The sequence below is a fragment of the Trematomus bernacchii genome, unplaced genomic scaffold (genome assembly GCF_902827165.1).
Source record: "Trematomus bernacchii unplaced genomic scaffold, fTreBer1.1, whole genome shotgun sequence".
In the NCBI taxonomy this organism is placed as follows: Eukaryota; Metazoa; Chordata; class Actinopteri; order Perciformes; family Nototheniidae; genus Trematomus; species Trematomus bernacchii.
In genome coordinates, this window is record NW_022987608.1 from 6,651,371 (window position 1) to 6,671,364 (window position 19,994).

The 19,994-nt window shown below is 39.9% G+C and overlaps 2 protein-coding genes across 2 annotated transcripts; both read left to right on the forward strand.

Moving 5' to 3' along the window:
• The first annotated feature begins 1,505 nt into the window (after positions 1-1,505).
• On the forward strand, positions 1,506-10,955 carry LOC117483197 (solute carrier organic anion transporter family member 1C1-like). The gene is made up of 16 exons (XM_034131415.1): positions 1,506-1,592; positions 1,820-1,923; positions 2,464-2,600; positions 3,642-3,783; positions 3,917-4,049; positions 4,140-4,261; positions 5,566-5,712; positions 5,838-5,936; positions 6,572-6,805; positions 6,925-7,089; positions 7,997-8,192; positions 8,328-8,493; positions 9,122-9,306; positions 9,619-9,683; positions 9,870-9,987; positions 10,115-10,955. The coding sequence occupies exons 3-16, from the start codon at positions 2,499-2,501 to the stop codon at positions 10,626-10,628; spliced, it is 2,388 nt and encodes a 795-aa protein (XP_033987306.1). The 5' UTR covers positions 1,506-1,592; positions 1,820-1,923; positions 2,464-2,498; the 3' UTR covers positions 10,629-10,955.
• Positions 10,956-16,435: 5,480 nt separating this feature from the next.
• Positions 16,436-18,944, forward strand: LOC117483198 (islet amyloid polypeptide). The gene is made up of 4 exons (XM_034131416.1): positions 16,436-16,596; positions 17,498-17,593; positions 18,210-18,350; positions 18,447-18,944. Exons 2-4 carry the CDS (start codon positions 17,514-17,516, stop codon positions 18,619-18,621), a joined length of 396 nt encoding a protein of 131 aa, XP_033987307.1. The 5' UTR covers positions 16,436-16,596; positions 17,498-17,513; the 3' UTR covers positions 18,622-18,944.
• The last annotated feature ends 1,050 nt before the right edge of the window (positions 18,945-19,994 follow it).

Below are 19,994 nucleotides of genomic sequence, written 5' to 3' on the forward strand. Positions count from 1 at the left end.
AGGGACCCTCTAAGAAAAAAGACAACGTCCAAAAATCTATAGATAACACGTGATAATAGGCAAGGTCAATGGCACCAGTCACACAGGGGTCATTCATTTTATATAATGGCAGTGCAGGCAGACACACTGGATGAATTCCTTTACAATTTAATCTGGAAGAAATATATATATATTTTGAACTTTTTAACCATATTTTTCTCTTTTACAAAAGGGAAAAAGTAGGACATTTGCTGCCATGTTGCCTCACACCCTTACCTTGCTTTCTTTTAAACCTTTTCAATCACAGATTTAATTTTAAAGCATGAGCCTCAACATATCATTCTGGACTGCTTAAAGTTGAAGGTTGTTATTTCACAACCTGGTCCATCAAACTTGGACTCCTCTGTGTTTACTCACCTGATGTATGTTCTCTTACTTTTATTGGTTATTTGTAACCATATAATATAAAAGATTGCAACTAACATGACCATTGATTAGAATATATTAAAAGAGTCTTTGCCTAGACCTTTTTCCCACCCTTTTATTTTTTTATTGCTTTTTATTAATTATACCGTGTTGTGTAATGTCTATTTATACTGTTCATGCTCACTGCTTGTAGCACTTCGGGATTTGAAATCAAATATGAAGTGCTTTATAAATGGAACCCATTATTATTATTATTATTATTATTATTATTATTATTATTATTATTATTATTATTATTATTATTATGATCCTTTATTAGTATACCAATATACCCCAAATGTTACACATGTGTTGCACTGTGTACAGTGTGAGGTTTTACCAGCAGGTGGCACCCTATACAACAAAATATCCACTGTAAGGTACTGCATTGCCCCTGAAGGTGTCTCACTGCTTCTCATAGAACAAACCAAAACCCATCAGAAAGTAAAGTTTACAAAAAATAGAAAGATTATGTTAAAATCGTGTTAAAACATAGTTCCAAGTACTCATTTGCAGCAGTTACAGTAGCCGATGTCTGAGGCTCTCTGCATTCCTGTCTAAATGCACCTGAAACTAGATACAGTGACAAAAGACATGTAAAACATTCTCACCAATGCAAAATTCTGGGGCCTATTATGATTTTTCAGAAAGAAAAATTGGAAAACACTTTGTTCACTGTTTCTGTGCAGGAATGTGAAGGCTCTTAATCTTAATCTTTGGAATTTATAAAGGGGTCAACGTTTATTAAGTGACCTGCTGTCTGGCTGCCAGAAGCCTCTGCGGGTCAATACAGCGTTCAGTGACTCACTCTTAAAAAAGCAATCCTACAGAATCAGATAGGATGATTTTATTGTGAAGGTTTTTTGGACTTTTCTTCTTTCCCATTAAACATCTTGTGAGAAAAATAATCCTGGTTTGGAGTTACAAATCTGTCTCCCCTTCACCTCCCCCATGTTCTCTTGTTGCTGTCCCCCTCCTGGACTGGCTGGCATGTGTGTGGAATAAAAATGTGAGAGGCCTTTTGTCCCGCTGGTTCCACAAGCTGCTCTGCCCTCACACAGGAGAATAGGGCAGTTTGGGGAGACACATGGCTGCTTAACGAGGAAGAGCAGAAGAAGAAGAGGAGACTTCAGTATGATTTGCACTAGGTATTTTATCAAACTTCCTCAGTAGTTGCCTTGCAATGATTTGTTATCTATTTCTTTTGAAATTTGAATTCTTCTGATAAGACCAGGGCTCTCTGTCTAAGATCAGGTGGGAGCATTAGAAACTAGGCTAAACCTGAGGGGGATTACTGGAGTTGTGAAGTGAAAACCCTCCTGGTTAGTTGTGATACTTCATTACAGGTTTTTCTGCCTTCTCACTTGTTCAACAGGAGGAATCAGTTAGCATTAGACACCATTTTCCCTCTCTGACATGGATTCAACCCGCAGCTCCTGACGTTTACTGAGCTGAGAGAAGACGCTTTGGTTTACTCAGGTATGGTACAGCTGCTCTGTTTTCACTTTGCTAATTCAGACATTTTAATATCATACACTCCTAATTGAAGTAAATAAAACAAGTCATTTTTAAACTTTCTTTTTTAAATATTACATTGTCATTTTAAGGCGCCCTTCTGACAATCTTTGACAGAATATTTCCAGCTTTGATACATTAGTATGCAATCGATTACTGATAGAAAAAGATTGTTAAAGTATTTGATACTATTTATTATGATGTGAACCACACATACATCTAATTATACAAGAGTTGTATGTAATGAGTGTGTAAAAGTATGACATTTTGGGAAATATTCGTTCTAATGTTTAAGAGTCTAATGAGATTATTGATAATGTTAACCTGCAACTCTCAGTCAGAGAAGAAAACTAGCTTTTTTCCCCAAAATGTTAAACTATTCTTTTAGTTCTACCTTCAACTTTGCTACTAGATGTAGCATAAGCAGTTACAAAATGGGTAAATGAATGAGTGAAAACACTTTTGACCTACTTATCTTTGATCGATCTATTGTTTGCCCTGCAGTGGCCAGCAGAGGTCTGCCAAGCATTGATCGTAGGATGGAGGAAGCAGGAGAGGACCTAGGTCAGATGGCCAGCCAGCAGGCTCTGTGTGACGCTGATCAGAAGACCAGGAAACGCCCTGGCATCTCCACTCTCAAGGTACTGAAGCTATCAAAAGCAGAAAAGCAGAAAGGGATATTTGTTCTGCAGCCAGGTAAAACATAGAAAACAGAGATGTAGGCACATGCAGGTACAAAAAACACAAGACAATACATAAATACATCAACAGGAAACCACAAGTGAAAAACGAAACACCATATGGTTGTTATTTTGAGCATTCAAACCTCAGTTAATGTCCAATAAAGTTGTATAAATAGTGGAAAGATGGATGGATCAATGCTTACAATCTGAGACACATTTTAAGGGATAAGCTTCCCCCAAAAGTACCTAAAATCAAGCCAAGAGATGATCTCGATGATGTTTTCAAAAATCTTGCCAGGCCACATTTGTCTCTCTAGAGCAGCGTAACACTTCAGTCCTGAGATCAGCATTGCCTGATTGCAGCACTACATCAGCATGAATGAAGCATTTCTCCCAAAACACATCAATAATTTGACTCCATACTTTTTCCTTCTTCTTAGCTCAGTCTGTAGATGTAAAGCTGAAAGGCAACTTTTTAGAATCCCTATCAACAAAACTCTAACAGCCAAAAACATTGAAATATACACACTGTTTTATGAGATCTACCCAAGGTTTTTAAGATAATTCAAAGCCCAAGCCCCATCAGGCTTACGCTGGAAGTGAAAACCTCTGTACAACATAATACATTTCAGCAAAACATACAGGAGAATTTCAGTAATCCCAGATGGGAATTAACTTAGTAATAAAGCGACTCCAGGGTGCCCACACAGAGAGTAAAGCCTCTGGAGGCTGTTATGAAGAAGGAAGAAACTATAACCTTTTTTAGTTTGTTGACTTTTGTTAAAGTGGCTATAATAATTAGACTTATGATAACTATGTGTATATATATAGGTTTAAACACATTAGTTGATTGTGTACCTGGAGTAGCCTAGCATTAACATTAGGAACATGAAAGTAGCATGAAAGTTTAATATTTATTTGATATTGACAGAAAACGTTTTATACAACTTGATTCAAAATGTGTAATAATGGACTTTTTTGATGACTTGTGTTTTCCAGTGGTTTATTGTGGCGTTATCCTTCGCCTGCTTCTCCAAGGCTCTGACAGGAACATACATGAAGAGCTCCATCACTCAGATCGAGCGACGTTTCGACCTCTCCAGCACGCACGTTGGACTCATAGATGGGAGTTTTGAGATGGGTCAGTCTATCTTCTGATTTAACCCTTCATGTTTTGAGCATCTGATCTCTTACATTCCTGACTCTTCTTTCAGATTGACACTTTAGCTCATGATTCTCGAAATGTGCTCTTGGTTCCTGTTTCTTGGAGGTAGGCAACTTGCTGTTTCTCGCTGCGGTCAGCTATTTTGGGGCCAAGCTACATCGGCCCAGACTAATCGCTGTGGGCTGTTTCCTCATGGCTGTAGGGGCCTTTCTCACCGGCCTGACACACTTCTTCATGGGACAGTAAATGCCAACAAACAGCCTACTTTTTAGCAAAACAAAACTGGTGAAAAAATACCTTTGAATCCTGTTTTATATCTCATTGTTTCACAGCTACACATACAACACAGCCATTCAGGTTTTCCACAATGACAGTGTAAGAATTGCTGCCTGTGCGGATCCATTGACAACAGAGGTACCTGAAATTCAGATTCGTTCTGAAGAAGACGACAAAGGTAAGACTGCTGAATTACAACCTAATGGTCACATGGATGTCTTTATGAACACTATATGGCAAACCTCTACGCATGGAGAAATTAAGCTATACTAGTTGCCGCTGCTATCGTCATTGAACAAGAAACCAGAACAGTAGCAGGAACACAGAGACGGCCTTAACATGAAACCTGGTTCGAAAGCCTTAGCAACTCACTGGCTTTCTTTCAACCATCCATGGAATGCACTGATCCTGCTCTGACCTTCAAAGCCACTCACTTCCTGTGCCGTCTACATACTGCACATAGTCACTGCACTGATCCATTGGATGTGGACTGCAAGGTGCAATTCAAATAAGAGCTGAAAACCAGCCGGATAAACGCCATCGTAGGTTAAAAAATAAATAATGATAATTTTGGAGGCGAGGCCGAGTATAATAATGGAAAAAAACTAAATGTATGACAAAAAAATATATATTTTCTGAAATGTTGGAAATGGTACACTTTAAAAATGATTAAGTTCCTCTCAAAATAGTGGGTTTTCTTCGAGCTATTTACCCCTTTAATTTCAGAAAATGTCTGTGTTTTCAATGTTCCTTGTAGATGTAAGATTGTAAACTTGTTTTTTATATTGTAATATGTTTTCCTACCAACAAAGGCCCTCATATGCCGTCATGCTGAATGCTGGAAAGAGAAACAGAAAAATAATATGTTGGGCTATCAGGTCTCATAGCATCATTCAAAAGGCAGACATCTGTCCTATTTATGGAAATAAAGAAATCTAGGACACGTATTATTTTATTGTATTTTGTTGTATATTTTGAGTAACTTCTCCTATTCTACTCGATTCTATTTCTCTGAGATGGGCTGCAGCTGAGATGTTGCTTTAGTCTTTCTATTGTTGAATCATGATTCATTCTTCTATTAACAATAGCAGATCATAAACCCACAGACGGCAACGTACTGATCCTGTTCAGAAGTATTTACAAAGGAACACAATGGAATAGATATATATGGAATATGAAAATCACATACAATGCAGTGCTACGCAAGCTTAAAGCCACACACAGATATTGAATTTCATTGTATTCATACATTTGATTTTCTCAATAACACGAGAGCTTTGGATACACATACACCAAAGTCTTCTTTTAGAAGCAAAAATATCATGAAAATCTGTCAAAAGGTCTTGTAAATACACACACACAAACACACACACATACACACACACGTTCACAGCAATGATAATTTTTTTTGCCATGCAAAATCTCCAAAACCATCTTTGTGACACAATTAATATAATGCTTTGCTATTGTGTCTTTATGAAGCCTGTGCGAGAGAGTCTGGTTCCCACATGTGGATCTATGTGTTTCTGGGGAACGCTCTGCGGGGGATCGGAGAAACCCCGGTTACCCCTTTAGGCATCTCTTACATCGACGACTTTGCTAAAGCAGAGAACTCACCCTTCTACATATGTAAGAAATACATCTTCATCTTGAATTTCCATTGGGGTTTGAAATGGTGATAAAATATGTCAATTTATTTAAACCTTCACATAGTTTGAAGTTGTTTCCTAATCATGTGCATCCTTTAAACACAGCTTGTCTCCATACCATAACTCTCCTGGGCCCCATGTTTGGTTTCCTCCTGGGCTCCTACTGTGCCAAACTGTATGTTGACATTGGTTATGTTGATATGGGTAAGTGTAATGCATTTGCTTTGCATGTATCATCAGTTACAGCTTAGCTTCCACTCTAAATGCTAATATTAGCTTGATTAGCTAGCTAGCCACCGCTAACTAAATCTGCAATGGTTATTCCTCATTTCAGTAGCCTATTGCCAGATATGGAATAATTATTGTATTTTTAAACAGGTAATCAGATTTGGTGTAGTATATTTTTTTGTTGAATGTGTCTTGCGAGCGCGGCTTTCGTTCTATATGTATTTCCTCAAAATGCGTACATTTTTACCATTTGCTAAGCTAGTTAGCCACCTAGCAAAGCTGGTTCTTGCACCTACCGTGTAGAAAGTCTGAACTTGGTTTATGCTAAGAAAGTTTTTGTCTAAAATTCATAATTTGAATTATAAGTTAGTTTCTTTGGTTTGTCAGAACAGGTTAGTGAGTGTCTCTTTGTACTAATTTATTTGTCAAACAAAGACAATCAGTCCACCTAAAGTGTGACAAGTATCCTACCCCTGAAATAAAATTGGGTTTCCACTATTTTCACTTCACCCAAGGAAAGTAACAGATTGAAATTGCAAATGTCATTTGTAAGAAGTGAATAATTAAACTTCCTGCTCCTGCTCACTCAAATGCTCTTTTCTGGCACCCAGAAAGTGTGGCCATCACCCCTAAAGATGCCCGCTGGGTGGGGGCCTGGTGGTTGGGCTTCATGGTGTCCTCCGTCCTCCTGCTCCTCTCCAGCATTCCCTTCTGGTTCCTGCCCCGCATGCTGCCGAAGCAGGAGGGAGATGAAGGCAAGCTGACTTCCTCACGCGAGACAATAGAGGTGACAGAGGATGCCTCCAACACCAATCACGCCATCAAGCTGACTGACATCGCCAAAGGTTGAGACAATTCTTGTATACTTTTAATACTACATTTCAAATTGGTATTTTTCAGAATGGTAGTATGTGTGCAGGTTTATGGTCTTTGCTTGTGTTTTTTAAAATATGTATTTCAACAGGGTTTCTCCCCTCGCTGAAGCGCCTGTTGGGAACTCCTGCCTACTTCCTGCTCCTTTGTGGGAACATCCTGAAGTTCAACTCCTTCATTGGCCTGTTCACCTTCAAGGCCAAATACATGGAACAACAGTTTGGACAGTCTGCCTCCAGAGCCAACTTCCTCATAGGTAAAACAAAAAGAAAATGTGTATATTTAGATGCTATATGTAGATAAACTCTCATATTTACATCTCTGCTCTTCCCACAAGGGATTATTGCTGATTAATGTCAAACATAAGATGTATGGGTTAGCAGTAAATGCTAACGTGTAGTCTAACAGTAACAAGTGGAACAGTTGGAGAAGTTGTTGTTTTGACAAAAGCAAATTATGACAAAGTGCAAGGAACAGCTGTAGCAAACAAATAATACCAACACTAAAGATGTTTGCTCTGCTAATGACATGAATAATTGTTTTCAGATCCAGTCTATACATTGTTTTTCACCGTTTGAGTCAGACTCTTTCAAAAAGTCATGCAACATCTTCTTTTGCAATCCGACTTGACAAATGGCACCACCTACTGCTCACCTCAATGAACATCTCTTAAAATCGCATACTGGTTGTGGGTTTGACAAACAATTAATTTGCATTCTCTCTTTTGCCGAATAAAAATAAATTATACATTTGGATGAAAACCTGGCTAGTGTCTTTAGATAAAGTTCAAGAGTCTGATATGACTCAGGTGATATATGAGACTTGCTTCTTTAGGAGGTTCCACGCCACTCTGGAGAAGAGTAAAACATTGCAGGAGTCATTGTTTGATTCAATCTGGCTTTGTAAGACAAGGAGCAACAGGAACATTGTTGATCCACCATTGTTGTAGTCGTGTGGGATATTAACACTGGCATTGCTAAGAAAAGCATCAACATAACCGGTGACGTCATGAAGTGGCTCGGGTTTGGTCTGTGGAAAAGCAAACTGTTTCTTAAGTTGTTTACAAAGTTAAACAAATAGTTTGAACCAAGCAGCACAAAAGTAGAACAGAACTAAATTCAGTGGATAAGGGAAACCAGTGTCCAGTGTGGTTTTTCTTCTAGGTGTGTTGAACTTGCCGGCGGTGGCTTTAGGGATCTTCCTGGGAGGGCTGCTGATGAAGCGGTATAAACTGAGCCTGGTGTCAGGAGCTCAGATGTCCTTTGCCACCTCCTTCCTCGCCTACCTCCTCCTGCTGCTGCAGTTCGGCACCAAGTGTGACAACATCCCCATGGCTGGGCTCACCATCTCATACAACGGGTCAGTGCTGAGGGTATATAAAGACGATCAGGAACCAAAATGATGGACCCTAGGAACTATTTTTACTGCCTCAAGTTACTATTCAGATTTTATTTGCAGCTAATATATAAAATATAAACCCTCTTTGCCCATCAGGACGCAGGGTATATCATCTGACAGAAGCATGCTGTTCTCAGAGTGTAACAGAGACTGTTCCTGTTCAGCAGAGGAGTGGGACCCTGTGTGCTCAGACAGCGGCATCACCTACATTTCTCCCTGTATGGCAGGCTGCATTGGCTCCAGTGGACACGGCAAGAACACAGTAGGGATGCACACAGGGAAATTATCCTTTTTTTTCTTTTAAAATAAAAATAAAAATTCCCATATCATGCAGTATTACTGCCATCTCCCAAGACTAATTCCACAGAAAAACTCCTCAGCAGCCACACCAAGATCTCTCCCATTTCATCCCCTCTAGTAATTCTCCTCTATCTATGTGAAATATTTACTTTATCAAAGCACTTACAATATACCTTTCTCAGTTACTACAGTATACCTTTATTTTATTTATTTGACATTTTAAACACATATTATTTTATTATTGTCCTAAATTAATAAGTGTTTGACAATAGTAAGGTCCCATACTGTATGTCAGCATTTTTTTTACTTTATCCCATTTTTCACCTATTTTAATGATATTATAAAACATCTTTACAAAGGTTTATTGTATTAACAGCAACAGGCAGTTTATTCAGCAAAATATCCAATGTGTTTCCATCCAAGGTCACTACAGTGTCTGTTACAAAATGCTCAAAGGTCCTTTTATCGCCCTTGAGAGTGACTGAAATGTATGATACATTTTATTTGCATACATTTTTCTATTCTCCAAATGATAAATACATGGTTTCCAGTAAGTCATCACGCTTCATCTCAGTGTCTCTCTCTTCCAGGTCTTTCACAACTGCAGCTGTGTGTCCGCCTCCTTCCCGGCCGGCAGCAGCACGTCAGTGCGGCTGGGTCAGTGTCCTCACGCTAAAGACTGCAGCCGGAGTTTCACGTCCTACATGGCTGTGTCCGTCCTCAGCTCCTTCATCAACGCTCTGGGAGCCACGCCTGGCTACATGGTCATCATACGGTCGGTGCACCCATTTCAGAGCAGGGAATCATGATAATAGGGGAAATAAGTGCTACTGCGTCATTTTTATGATTTGAGTCTACGTAAGCCTTCTAATTATAGCTTCATATTTTTCATTCAGACACCGTCAGCAGCCAAACCCTATTAAACTGTGCAATTCAGAATTAATCTCTGAGTCATATATTGTAGTACTATACGCATATTTTTACTTTTACTATTAGGCTATTTGGGGTTTTCACTTTTCTATAGTGTGTTATATATATTTCTGTGCATGTAAATGGTCTGCAATTTGGTGTTGTTTTGTAATTTCAGATGCATCTCACCAGAGCTCAAATCCCTTGCGCTGGGTATCCAGGCCTTGGTAACAAGGACTCTGGGTAAGATTTCTTTCTTTCTAAAATTCAGACTTATCTCCTTTAAAAACATTTGTACATTTTTTGAAAAAATCAAGCTCTTCTCTGACAAATAAAAGTTTTTTCTAGTTTGTGTGTGGCAGTCAAATTAAGATGGGAAATGTGAAAAAAGGACAGAATATTTCACTTTGAGCATTACCTTGTCCGTAGGTGGACTTCCTGCACCTGTGTACTTCGGGGCCCTGATTGATTCCACTTGCCTAAAGTGGTCGGTCAAAAAGTGTGGGGGCAGGGGAGCATGTCGCCTTTATGACTCTGATATGTACAGGTACGCCAAACGAGGAAATAGAATGTGATTAATTTACAAATGGTTGAGTTTCTTCAACACCAATGCAATAAATATGTCTTCCCTTTACTACCTTTTAATTTAGTCCATCTTCTCTCACTATCTTCAGGACGATCTTCCTGGGTCTGCTCACGTGTCTCAGCGGTTCTTCCTACTTCTTCGTTATCGCCGTCATCGTCCTCCTCAGACGACAGTTTAAGAAACCAGAGCGAGAAGCAGAGACACGGAAAACGAAACCTGTAAAGAAAAAGGATCTTGAACTTCAAGAAGCGTCCATTTTGGATCAGTCCAAAAAAAAACGTCAAGCTCCCAAAGTCTGGGTAAGAGTCACGACAGAATTGGAGGAAGGTGACAGAAAGGAACAGCTGCTCGATGGCGGACTCAACTCCACAAATATCACCCAGGAGAGGCAACAGCACACACCCCTGACAGACATCACTGTTGAGTTCACTCCTGCTTTAAGTGAGGAAGTAACGACAGAGATGCACGGGCTGGAGTCAGAAGAGAACCTAAGAGACAAGGTTTGTGTGGAGAATAAAGCACAGGGGGACCAATTCACAGAGGACAATAAGTTAGATGAAAAAGCAAAACAAAACAAAGAAACTGATGGACCACAAAACTGAGGTGTGGTCTCAAACAAACTGAAACTGATCTAGATATGTTTCTTGAATTAGGCTCAAAGTTTACTTGGATTTTCAAGCGGAAATCGATGTTTCACCTTTTCTACGCTACCAGTATTTCTTTGCCCTCTTTTATGACAGTATAGAGCTGTTATATAACACTTAGCCCTGAAGAGGAAATGGGCTACCAATGATCCCATGTTCACAACACTCAAAACATTGACTTGTAAATGCACATGATGCCTGGACTGAAAAACCTTACAGACAAAACATACTTAAAATTGATGTTTTTCTTTTTATGTCAATAAATGTCAATACCAACATGCTAAAGAAAGTTATGTTCCTTTGTCAGAATGTGTGACTTAGAGAGGCCCAATTATGTTTTGGGGGGTTTTCGCCTTTTATGTAGTGGGTTTTTGTGCATGTAAATGGTCTGTAAATGCTAAAATCCCAAAGTTCCCTCCAGAGGGAGTTTCTCTCCCACACACTCCCCCCCTGCTTGAAAAATAAAGACCTTTCTGAACAGTAGAGAAGGTAAACATGTCACAGTAGAGGCACAAAATATGAACCTGTAAATGAACATAATACGTCATCTTTATCAAATAATTCAAACACACGGTATGTCATAGTAAATTAAAAGCAAAACAATTATTTGAAATATGCTAAAAAGCTCTGTGAAGCAAAGACAAACTACATATTAAAGGGGACCTATCATGCAAAATGCACTTTTGTACGTCTTTTATACATGAATATGTGTCCCCGGTGTTCCAGGGAACTCACCAAGTGTCAGAAAACACAACCCTCTCTATTTTCCTCCATACCCAAATCTCTAAAAAAGGGACTGCAACGGATCTGATAAAAACTGATCCAGATTTGAACACTGTCCTGACGTCAGGACAGTGGCGCTACGGCTATTGGGCCAACTCCACCAATCAGAAGGAGACAGCCACGGCCATTGCCGTTCAAAAGCGCTGGAGACGCTGTAGTACATATGCCAGGCCTGTAGATGGTGCTGTTCTCACAGAATCTGCCCTTGCAAAAACAGAGCTAAAACATGTCAAATTGAGCAAAATGAGGCATGGCTAAAATGCATGATCTGTTTGGTATTTTGAAAAAAAAAAAGTATAAATATGCCTTTATATAGGTATGGTCCTACACTATATTATTCAAATATAGCATGATAGGTCCACTTTAAGGTGAAAATGAATTTAGAGCAGATATCAATGTGAGCAATGTGTTATTAGTCAGACAAACAACAAACCACCAGCAGTTAATGAATGACCAGGAGTCATTCATTAACTGTCATTTGTTTTTCCAGTACAGGTAGGTGTTGATGACGTTGTATTTATTTGTGTCTGTGGATGAATCACAAACTAACTACGTGTGTCACTAATATTTGGCAGATATTACGCAACATCTCTGTTTTTATAATCTGATTATGTAATCTGGTTGTTCTGTTACTTACTACCTAAAACTGTTTGTACGCAGGTATTGCACATACATCTGAGTGTCTATCATTAAAGTAGTACATCATGCAATAGTGGACACATCCCCAGTTAACAATAATAAACATGCATAGTCATTATCAGAGGTTACAGCACTTTTACCTTTTCTGGCACCGGCTACCTATCGGCTAATTATTCCCGAGGGACTCTTGACCCCTCTCATGTCCTGCAGGAATACTAATAGAGCAACACTGAGCTCTTACTTCCTAGCCCAAATCCATGTCTTTCTTTCCGTGACCTGAGAAATAAATTGAGATGCCACCCATGTCTGCCTAAAATACCAAAGAAATCCAAGTGACAAGAAAGGAGAGTGATACAAGAGACACGTTTCCCCAGACTTTAGCCTTTAAAAATAGACATATAATTCTACATATACAGCAACCCCTTAATTTATCTCGCTTTCTCTACTTTTATACATGTCATTTCTTTCAAGATTATGCACATTAACCTTTCTAAACTCCCTGCCCGAATCCACTGGAGTAGTTAAATATTTAATAGGTAAAGTACATATTAAATTAAATTATTTTGCTGACGACATGGTGCATTAGCAGGCATTGGAAATAATCTGTACACTCAATCAACTTTGATTATGCTGTACGTGAAAACGATATAATCCATGTTAAAGTAGAACAAATATCTTGTCCCTATGTTTTTGTCTGCAGTTGGGAAACTTACAGGAAACACAAGGAGGTGTTCATGGGACCTTGATGGGTTTCAGGGTGTTAAATATCCATTAGCAATGCACTATGTTTCTCAGTTATCTCCAAGCTGTGGTGAGAACCAGCAGCACTTACCAGCAGCCTGTGGTGGCATCTCCCCACTGAGACTGTGGGATAATCAGAAACATGGTCCAGGTGGTCCTTTCAAATGTAATGTTTAATTTATTTTCTTGCATTCACTGATAATTGCATTTTTATGACTGCTCCTACAGTATATCAAGTGGTTACCTCACATGAGAGGCATCTTATTGATCTTAAAACTTCCTCAGACATGAACCCTGAGGATACATGTGAGATTTGGGCACGTTTAGACAATTTACGTTGTAGTTATATACCACTTCTCATGCACAATATTTCATGAAACAAGAAGTTGGTGTAAACACATGGTATATTGTCCAACTGGCCCCAAATCTCACATGCATAATGAGGGTTTTAGCTTGATGACTTGTATTGTTCACCACAAGTCATCTTATACGAAAAACATTCAGTTTAAATAGAAATGACACTGTGTGGTCTTGACATAAAATAGAGCGAAATAATGTTTTGCAAGCGTGTGTTCTCTAGCCATCGTAGTAGACACAGGAAGTGGTGTAAGATTAATGTTTCTAGCCACCTGACAATACTTAGTCCATGATAAACTCTATGATAAACGCTCCTCTTAGTTTACATAAGCAGCAACCTCCAGGTTTGAGAAGTCAAGCTCATGTGTAAGTGCCTTTAGCCTGCAATCTCTCTCATAGCCAGCAGAGGGCGACTCTATTGGTTGCAAAAATAAGTCTGATTGTATGGAAGTCTACGAGAAAATGATCCTGCTTCTTACTTGATTCAGTACTTCAGTAAACATTTGACTGGCAAGTCTGTTTTCTCAATCACTAGTTCAGGTCCTTTTCATTGAAGCACAATTTATTTATTAAAATAGTTTGCGATTTAGAACAAAAAAAAGACAATGAGGATTGAGGGTCAACCAAATTAGTAAAGTTACAACTGTAAAAAAAACAAAAAACAAACATATCTAATGCGGCTTTCACACCAGCACTTTTCCCTTTCTAGCTCCTAGCTAGAGCTTTTCTGGTTCAGCTCCGGTTTCCCTTTTCAGCTCCCGCTCTGTTCACACCGCCCAGCTGCCGCTGCTGCGTCTTGTCGTCACCGTTTACATCGCTGATTTTCTCCCCAACGGAGCTCACAACAACAACGGGGGGGGGGACTGTGTCGGGTCGATGATCGTGTTGCTTTTAATCATACGAAGCCAGATTAAATTAAATAACGACTTCTCCAACCTTATACTTTTCTCCAGAGTGCCGTGGTTCATTGTTTATTAATGTGTTTCAGCGGCATTTACCGACCACTGCAGTGCTGGCTGCTCTTCCACAGGAGTGTATTCTCCCGTTAGCTCCGGGTTAGCTCACACGGCTCTAAAGTATTCACTGTCTGACTGTCACACAAGCAGCTGATACATATCCCCAGTTCCCAGAATGTGTTCACAGAATGTGTGTCAGTCTGAATTGACGCTGTTTGGCATCACAAAGCTGTTATGAAAGTGTCTCTGGTATAACATGGGTGATGTTAGCATAGCAACCGAAGCTAAACTGAATACTTGCTAAGCCGTTTTCTACAGCCACATTTTACCGGCGTATTTTTCATTATGATTCTACTTGTGATAGTCGGACATGACTGCTTGTAGGCAGGCATGACGAGACTCTTCAGTCGACCCATGTTCAGGGGAGGTGGGTTTAGTTTCCTGCACGCCTCGACGTAAGAGAGACGTAAGCGACGCCGCGTCATAGCTCCGAAGCTCTTGCCTCTAGTCTAGACCTTTATATATACAGTCTATGCTCTAGATCAGGGGTCGGCAACCTTTTTGATATGAAGTGCCATTTAAAAAAAAGAAATGTTATCAGCGTGCCAACGCTCGTGATCTATCAACAGGAGGGCGGGGGGGCCTCGCAGTGTGTGGACCTGTCAGCGCAACTTACATGATACCGAATTTAACAACCACATTTAAATAATTGGTTTAAACGGCATAATAATAAGGACGATCGTCCGTTCTGTGATTCTCCAGAACACAGATGTTATGATATTAGGGTCATGCAGAGTGAGATGAGATCGCTGTCCCTTAGAGAGAGAGAGATAGGGGTGTGGCGTGTGCGTGTGTATGTTTCTGGAAGTGAAACGAGGCAGCAGAAAAACAGAGGTCTGTGATGTATTTTGTGAAACAGAAGAACAGCTAAATAAATGCAACGGCCTCCCCAGAAGAGCTCGCCTCTCTCCAGTCATTTAAGCTAAAGTGGGTTATTGAACCTGAAGCTTGTTGCTTCTGCCCTCCTCGACTACGGTCTGGGAGCCGACAGGAAAGTTCAACACACAGATGGCCAGTCCGCCCCTTTGTAGCATATTATTTCAATGAGAGATGAGCAGATCGCCACTGGGCTTTCAACTAAAGACACACACAGCCACGCAAAAACTGCGACATTTGTAAAGCTCGTTATGGGTACTGCAATTTGTGAAGTGCTTTCCTCTGTGGTGAAACGATCAGCCCTGCACCACGGAGGAAAGCGGCAGAAAGTCGCCTGGAGTTAAAGAGAGCGGGGCTGCGTTGCGTGCATGGCTCCCTTCTGCAGGTAACGGGGAGACGCGCTCTGGCGGCGGTCTCGTTCAGGATCCGAAAATACAATTTAAATATTATGCACACTTATTCGACTTATTCCTAGTGTGCCACTGGTTACGGTGCCGCGTGCCAATGCTGGCACGCGTGCCAGGGGTTGCCGACCCCTGCTCTAGACCGACAATTTTTTGGAGCTGGAAGTGAACCGCATTCCGGAGCTATGACGCGGCGCCGCTGCGGTGTGAACAGGAAAAACCGGCGCTTTTCCAGCTCCAGCTCCGAGCCGGAGCTGGAAAAGCGCCGGTGTGAAAGGGGCATAAGATGCCTTAATGCGTTGGTGATAATTATCTCTGGGGTGTTCACTATGACAACATTAACATTACACATTTTAGCCCATTGTTGATACAAAAAAATAATGATTTCAGTTTTGAAGCGAAGAATAATTACTAAATATTATTAATATTGGCATTTAACTTTTACAAATTAAGCGAATGCTAATCGGCAATTTTTCAGTTTCGCAGGTCACGTCACGTCAAATGCAAGTTTTACCGTCACTTCATTAATTAGTACTTTGTTTGTGACGTGTCCCATCAAAATAATGAGACACCATTCATTATTAACGATAATTCATCTTCACATTTATTATTCATCGTCCATGAAGCCCAGAGGGAGGCTGAAGGAGGGCCAGAGTTTGGTGACCTAAAACTTTATTACGTGTCTCAAGGTAAATAGAAAGACAACTTTCCTCTCCCTGGTGTGGGTTTACCATGGGTCAGTCCCACCTCGGGGGCTGATGACGAAGGTGATGATGAGGATGTTGACGTACAAAGATTTGTGTGATTGTGTGTGTTCACTGTGAAAATTAGCATTTGTCTGAGTGTGTACAAGTTTAAGAGTGTACATTAGAGTAATGCTGAGTGTGCTTATGGCATATAGAAGACCCTCTTAGATTTCCCCTCCTCCCCCTTCGTCATCCCTATTCTGTGTAAATGAAAATGCAAGGCTATATTTGGACAGAGCTGATGTCACAAGTGGTTTGAGCGATGAGCCTATAACTGTTGGTGCCGGTTTGTGTGACAGTCCGACAAACCCTGGACTGCTACAGTGACAGACTGGGATCTGCTGGGTACTGAACACAACTCAAAGTAAGTTCTCTGTCTTTCCTCAGGCTTAGCTTGGCTTTTATACAGTATGTGTATAAGTCAAATTGGTTGTTTTTATTTGTATACATATAGTTTTCTTTGAATTTAAATCTCTGTCTCTTTCAGGATTGTGTTTTCTTTCTTGAGATTTGACAAAGCAACTGAACTACTGTATATTATTATTTGAAAATGTAAATTGCTTCTAAGGACACTTTAAATAGGATTTGTTGCACAACAGGGAAATGTGCCATAAAATGATGATGTAGAAATGTGGGATTATTTTATCTATTGTAAGAAAGCATCATAAAAAGCCATCTATACAATATTATTATTTATTTTTTATCTGCACACAACACAAGAATAACTATTCTGACTTGAAGTTGATTTGGATCAGTCCTTTTTTTTATGCAAAATGTCCAATACTTCTAATTTTCCATTATCAGATCTTCTATATTAAATAAATGAAATATAATTTGGTTTAAGATTGTTGGTTGGATAAAAAAAAGCATTTGAAAGATATTGCTTTGGCCTTAGAGAAATAGTGAGGGGAATTTTTTTGTATATGTTCTCCTATGTATATACACATTAATACATTATTAAAGAAAATCATCAACAGATTAATCCATATAACAATTATTGTTTGTTGCCAACCTAATTCTATCTATTAAGGTGAGCTTTTGCAGGTGCTGGTGTACAATCATTGCTGAATTATTGAGCAAATATTTTAATTGTGAAATGTGAACTCTTACATTTTGTACGAATGATAAAATTGAATTGGTGTCTTTGTTCCTGACTTTTGGCCAGGTGTTTTTGGTTATATATTGCACGCAAAATATGTATTCCTCTGTTTTCAGTAGCCTTCTGTAACCATGAATCAAGTGCTGTTCTTGCTGTGTTGATTCAGGTAATCACCCTACAACATGGATCACTTGAAGATGTCTGTGCTCCTCCTGATGCTGCTTGTGTTGCTGCGCTGCGTCTCTGCTGCCCCACGCTACAGGTGAGTGCATACAGGGGGGTGTCGCTCAGGATGTAGTGTAGTCATCCATCAAATGGAAGTGATTATATCCCCAGCCCCTGCACTCATTTAATATGTCCATGTGTCCTTGGGCAACATACTTAACCCCAAATTGCTCCTGATGGCAATGTGTGTTAATGTAAGTTTTCCTTGACCAGGTGGCACATTGGCAGGCTCTGTCTGAATGAATATGTGTGAATGAGTGAATGCTGACTTGTGTATGTAAAAGCGCTTTATGAAATGCAGTCCATTTACAATGTGGCTGTGCACACATTTAGTGGTTTAAGATTAGGGGCAGAGTTCAAAGACTTTCACTTAGCTGAAGTGTTGATCATAACAGATCTGAGGTCAGTAGACAAGCAGCTGAATATCATGGAGATTGTGTGATAAGTAGGGCTGTAATGCTCTGTGTGAGAAGCCTCAGGGCATTGATAACTGGAGATGGATGCCAATTGTGCCCGTGTGTGGGAAAGTGCAACTGGTGAGGAGCTAAGTGCCCACTTTTTCTTCTTGCTCTCGGGGCTAGTGGATGTTTTGAAGAGGGTATGATCAGCTATCAGTGTAAAACTGTTTGGCCCTTTTTCCCTCTGTAATGCAGGTACTTCAGTCCCAGCTCATCCAGCGAGCAGGAAAGTGATCTCCCAGACAGTGACGGCTGGTTAGCTCCCGGGCTGATCTCCAACCCGTTCCTCGGGTTTGTGAGTACACGGCCACAGAGGGGGCTCACAGCCATGGACAGGTAACAACATTTATGGAAACCACCAGCATCCTTACCTGAAAAAACATTTTCTCTGTATTGTGATGTCTGATTATTTCTGTGATAACTTTGATTTAGCCACCGCATAGAGAAGAGAAAATGCAACACAGCCACCTGCGTCACCCAAAGGCTATCAGACTTCCTGGTGCGCTCCAGTAACACGATTGGTACCGTCTACGCACCGACCAATGTGGGATCTGGCACCTACGGAAAAAGGGAGCTCTTGTTGGCCCCCAACTACCTGCCTCTCTAACAGCTGACGAACCTCCACCAGCACTCCCACTGCTCTGATGATATAACCAGACATCTTATGTAACAATGATTGTGAGAATGACGTTACCGACGATGACACTGATGGTGATGATGATGATTAATAACATCTAGTTTATTTTATAAGAAACAGTGCCTTTAATTTAAACCTTCAAAGACAATGTGTTTTTTTGTTCTGGCTTTGTGTGTGTGTTGTGGCTCTGTGGATATTGTTTCGCAATGGCAAATGGCGAAGTAAAGAAAAAACAATAAATAAAAGAAAAAAAATGTAAAGCCATATGAAATAAATGTTGATTTTGATAATAAAATTGTGAACATATATTTTAAAAACTCTTCACGCATTTGAAGCAACATTATTACACATCATCAGCTAGTACTACATGTATTACATTTGTGTAAACAGTTCCCAACTTGCTTCCTCATGTCCCAGACAAACCTCAGAATGAACCTGCAAAATAAGGGTTTCATCATGTGTTTCTGCACAACCTTTTCCAGGAATAGTTTTTGGGAAGTTCACTTTCTAGCCGAGAGCAGCTTTCACGTGATATGAAATTGTCACCTGCCCTGCTTTCTTGTGTCACTTCTGGCTACATCACATAGCCTACAGCCGTTATATCTTATGGTGATTTGATAGGTTAGCAGCAATCAAGCTGTCAAATGTCCCCCTTTCATCACATTCACTTCCAGACATATTCACATTCAGCGCCCAGACCGAGCTCATTCTTCTACTCATCTCATCCATATATTTGACATTCTCTTATTCACAACCAGTGTAAATGCTCCATATGGAGGTTTCCTATTCTACTTATGGCTTCACCAACTCTTTAAAATACATGATGTCACAATGAGGTCTTATCACCAGAGACTATATTTCTCATCCATTTGTGCATGTCAATAAAGCTATTCATTCACTACAAATGAAGTCTCTCCTGATTGAAATGTAGCTGGAACTGGCAGCCATTTAGCTTAGCTTAGTTTAAGCACTGAAAATATAGGGGTAACAGCTAGCTAATAAATCGCGGGTACGAGCCATTACATTAGTGCCCAGCAAATTGTAATTTATCACTTCAGTTTATGCACAGATTAGACACGTATCATATGGTGTGTTAATAAAGTGATATTTTTAATGATAAGGACTGATTAAAGAGTTGAAACAGCTAGCTAGTACGTCACTGGTGTTTCAGCACACTCAAACCTGCCCTAAAACAGCAAATTGTATTTTTCAGACTCAAGGTTGCGTAAAAATGTGCCTACACACACATATAACACAATGTATGAATTAAATGAGTTATTTCCATGTGTTTATTGGTAGATTTGGATCCCTTTGGACAGAGCAAGGCTGGCTGTTTGCAGACT

Excerpts from the sequence above, each read along its gene's own strand:
- LOC117483198 (XM_034131416.1), top strand. The coding sequence starts at position 17,514 with ATGGATCACTTGAAGATGTCTGTGCTCCTCCTGATGCTGCTTGTGTTG. Across the intron at positions 17,594-18,209 it reads TCTGCTGCCCCACGCTACAG|GTACTTCAGTCCCAGCTCAT; the intron begins GTGAGTGCATAC and ends TCTGTAATGCAG. Across the intron at positions 18,351-18,446 it reads GGGCTCACAGCCATGGACAG|CCACCGCATAGAGAAGAGAA; the intron begins GTAACAACATTT and ends ACTTTGATTTAG.
- LOC117483197 (XM_034131415.1), top strand. The coding sequence starts at position 2,499 with ATGGAGGAAGCAGGAGAGGACCTAGGTCAGATGGCCAGCCAGCAGGCT. Across the intron at positions 8,494-9,121 it reads GTGGACACGGCAAGAACACA|GTCTTTCACAACTGCAGCTG; the intron begins GTAGGGATGCAC and ends TCTCTCTTCCAG. Across the intron at positions 9,684-9,869 it reads CTTGGTAACAAGGACTCTGG|GTGGACTTCCTGCACCTGTG; the intron begins GTAAGATTTCTT and ends CCTTGTCCGTAG.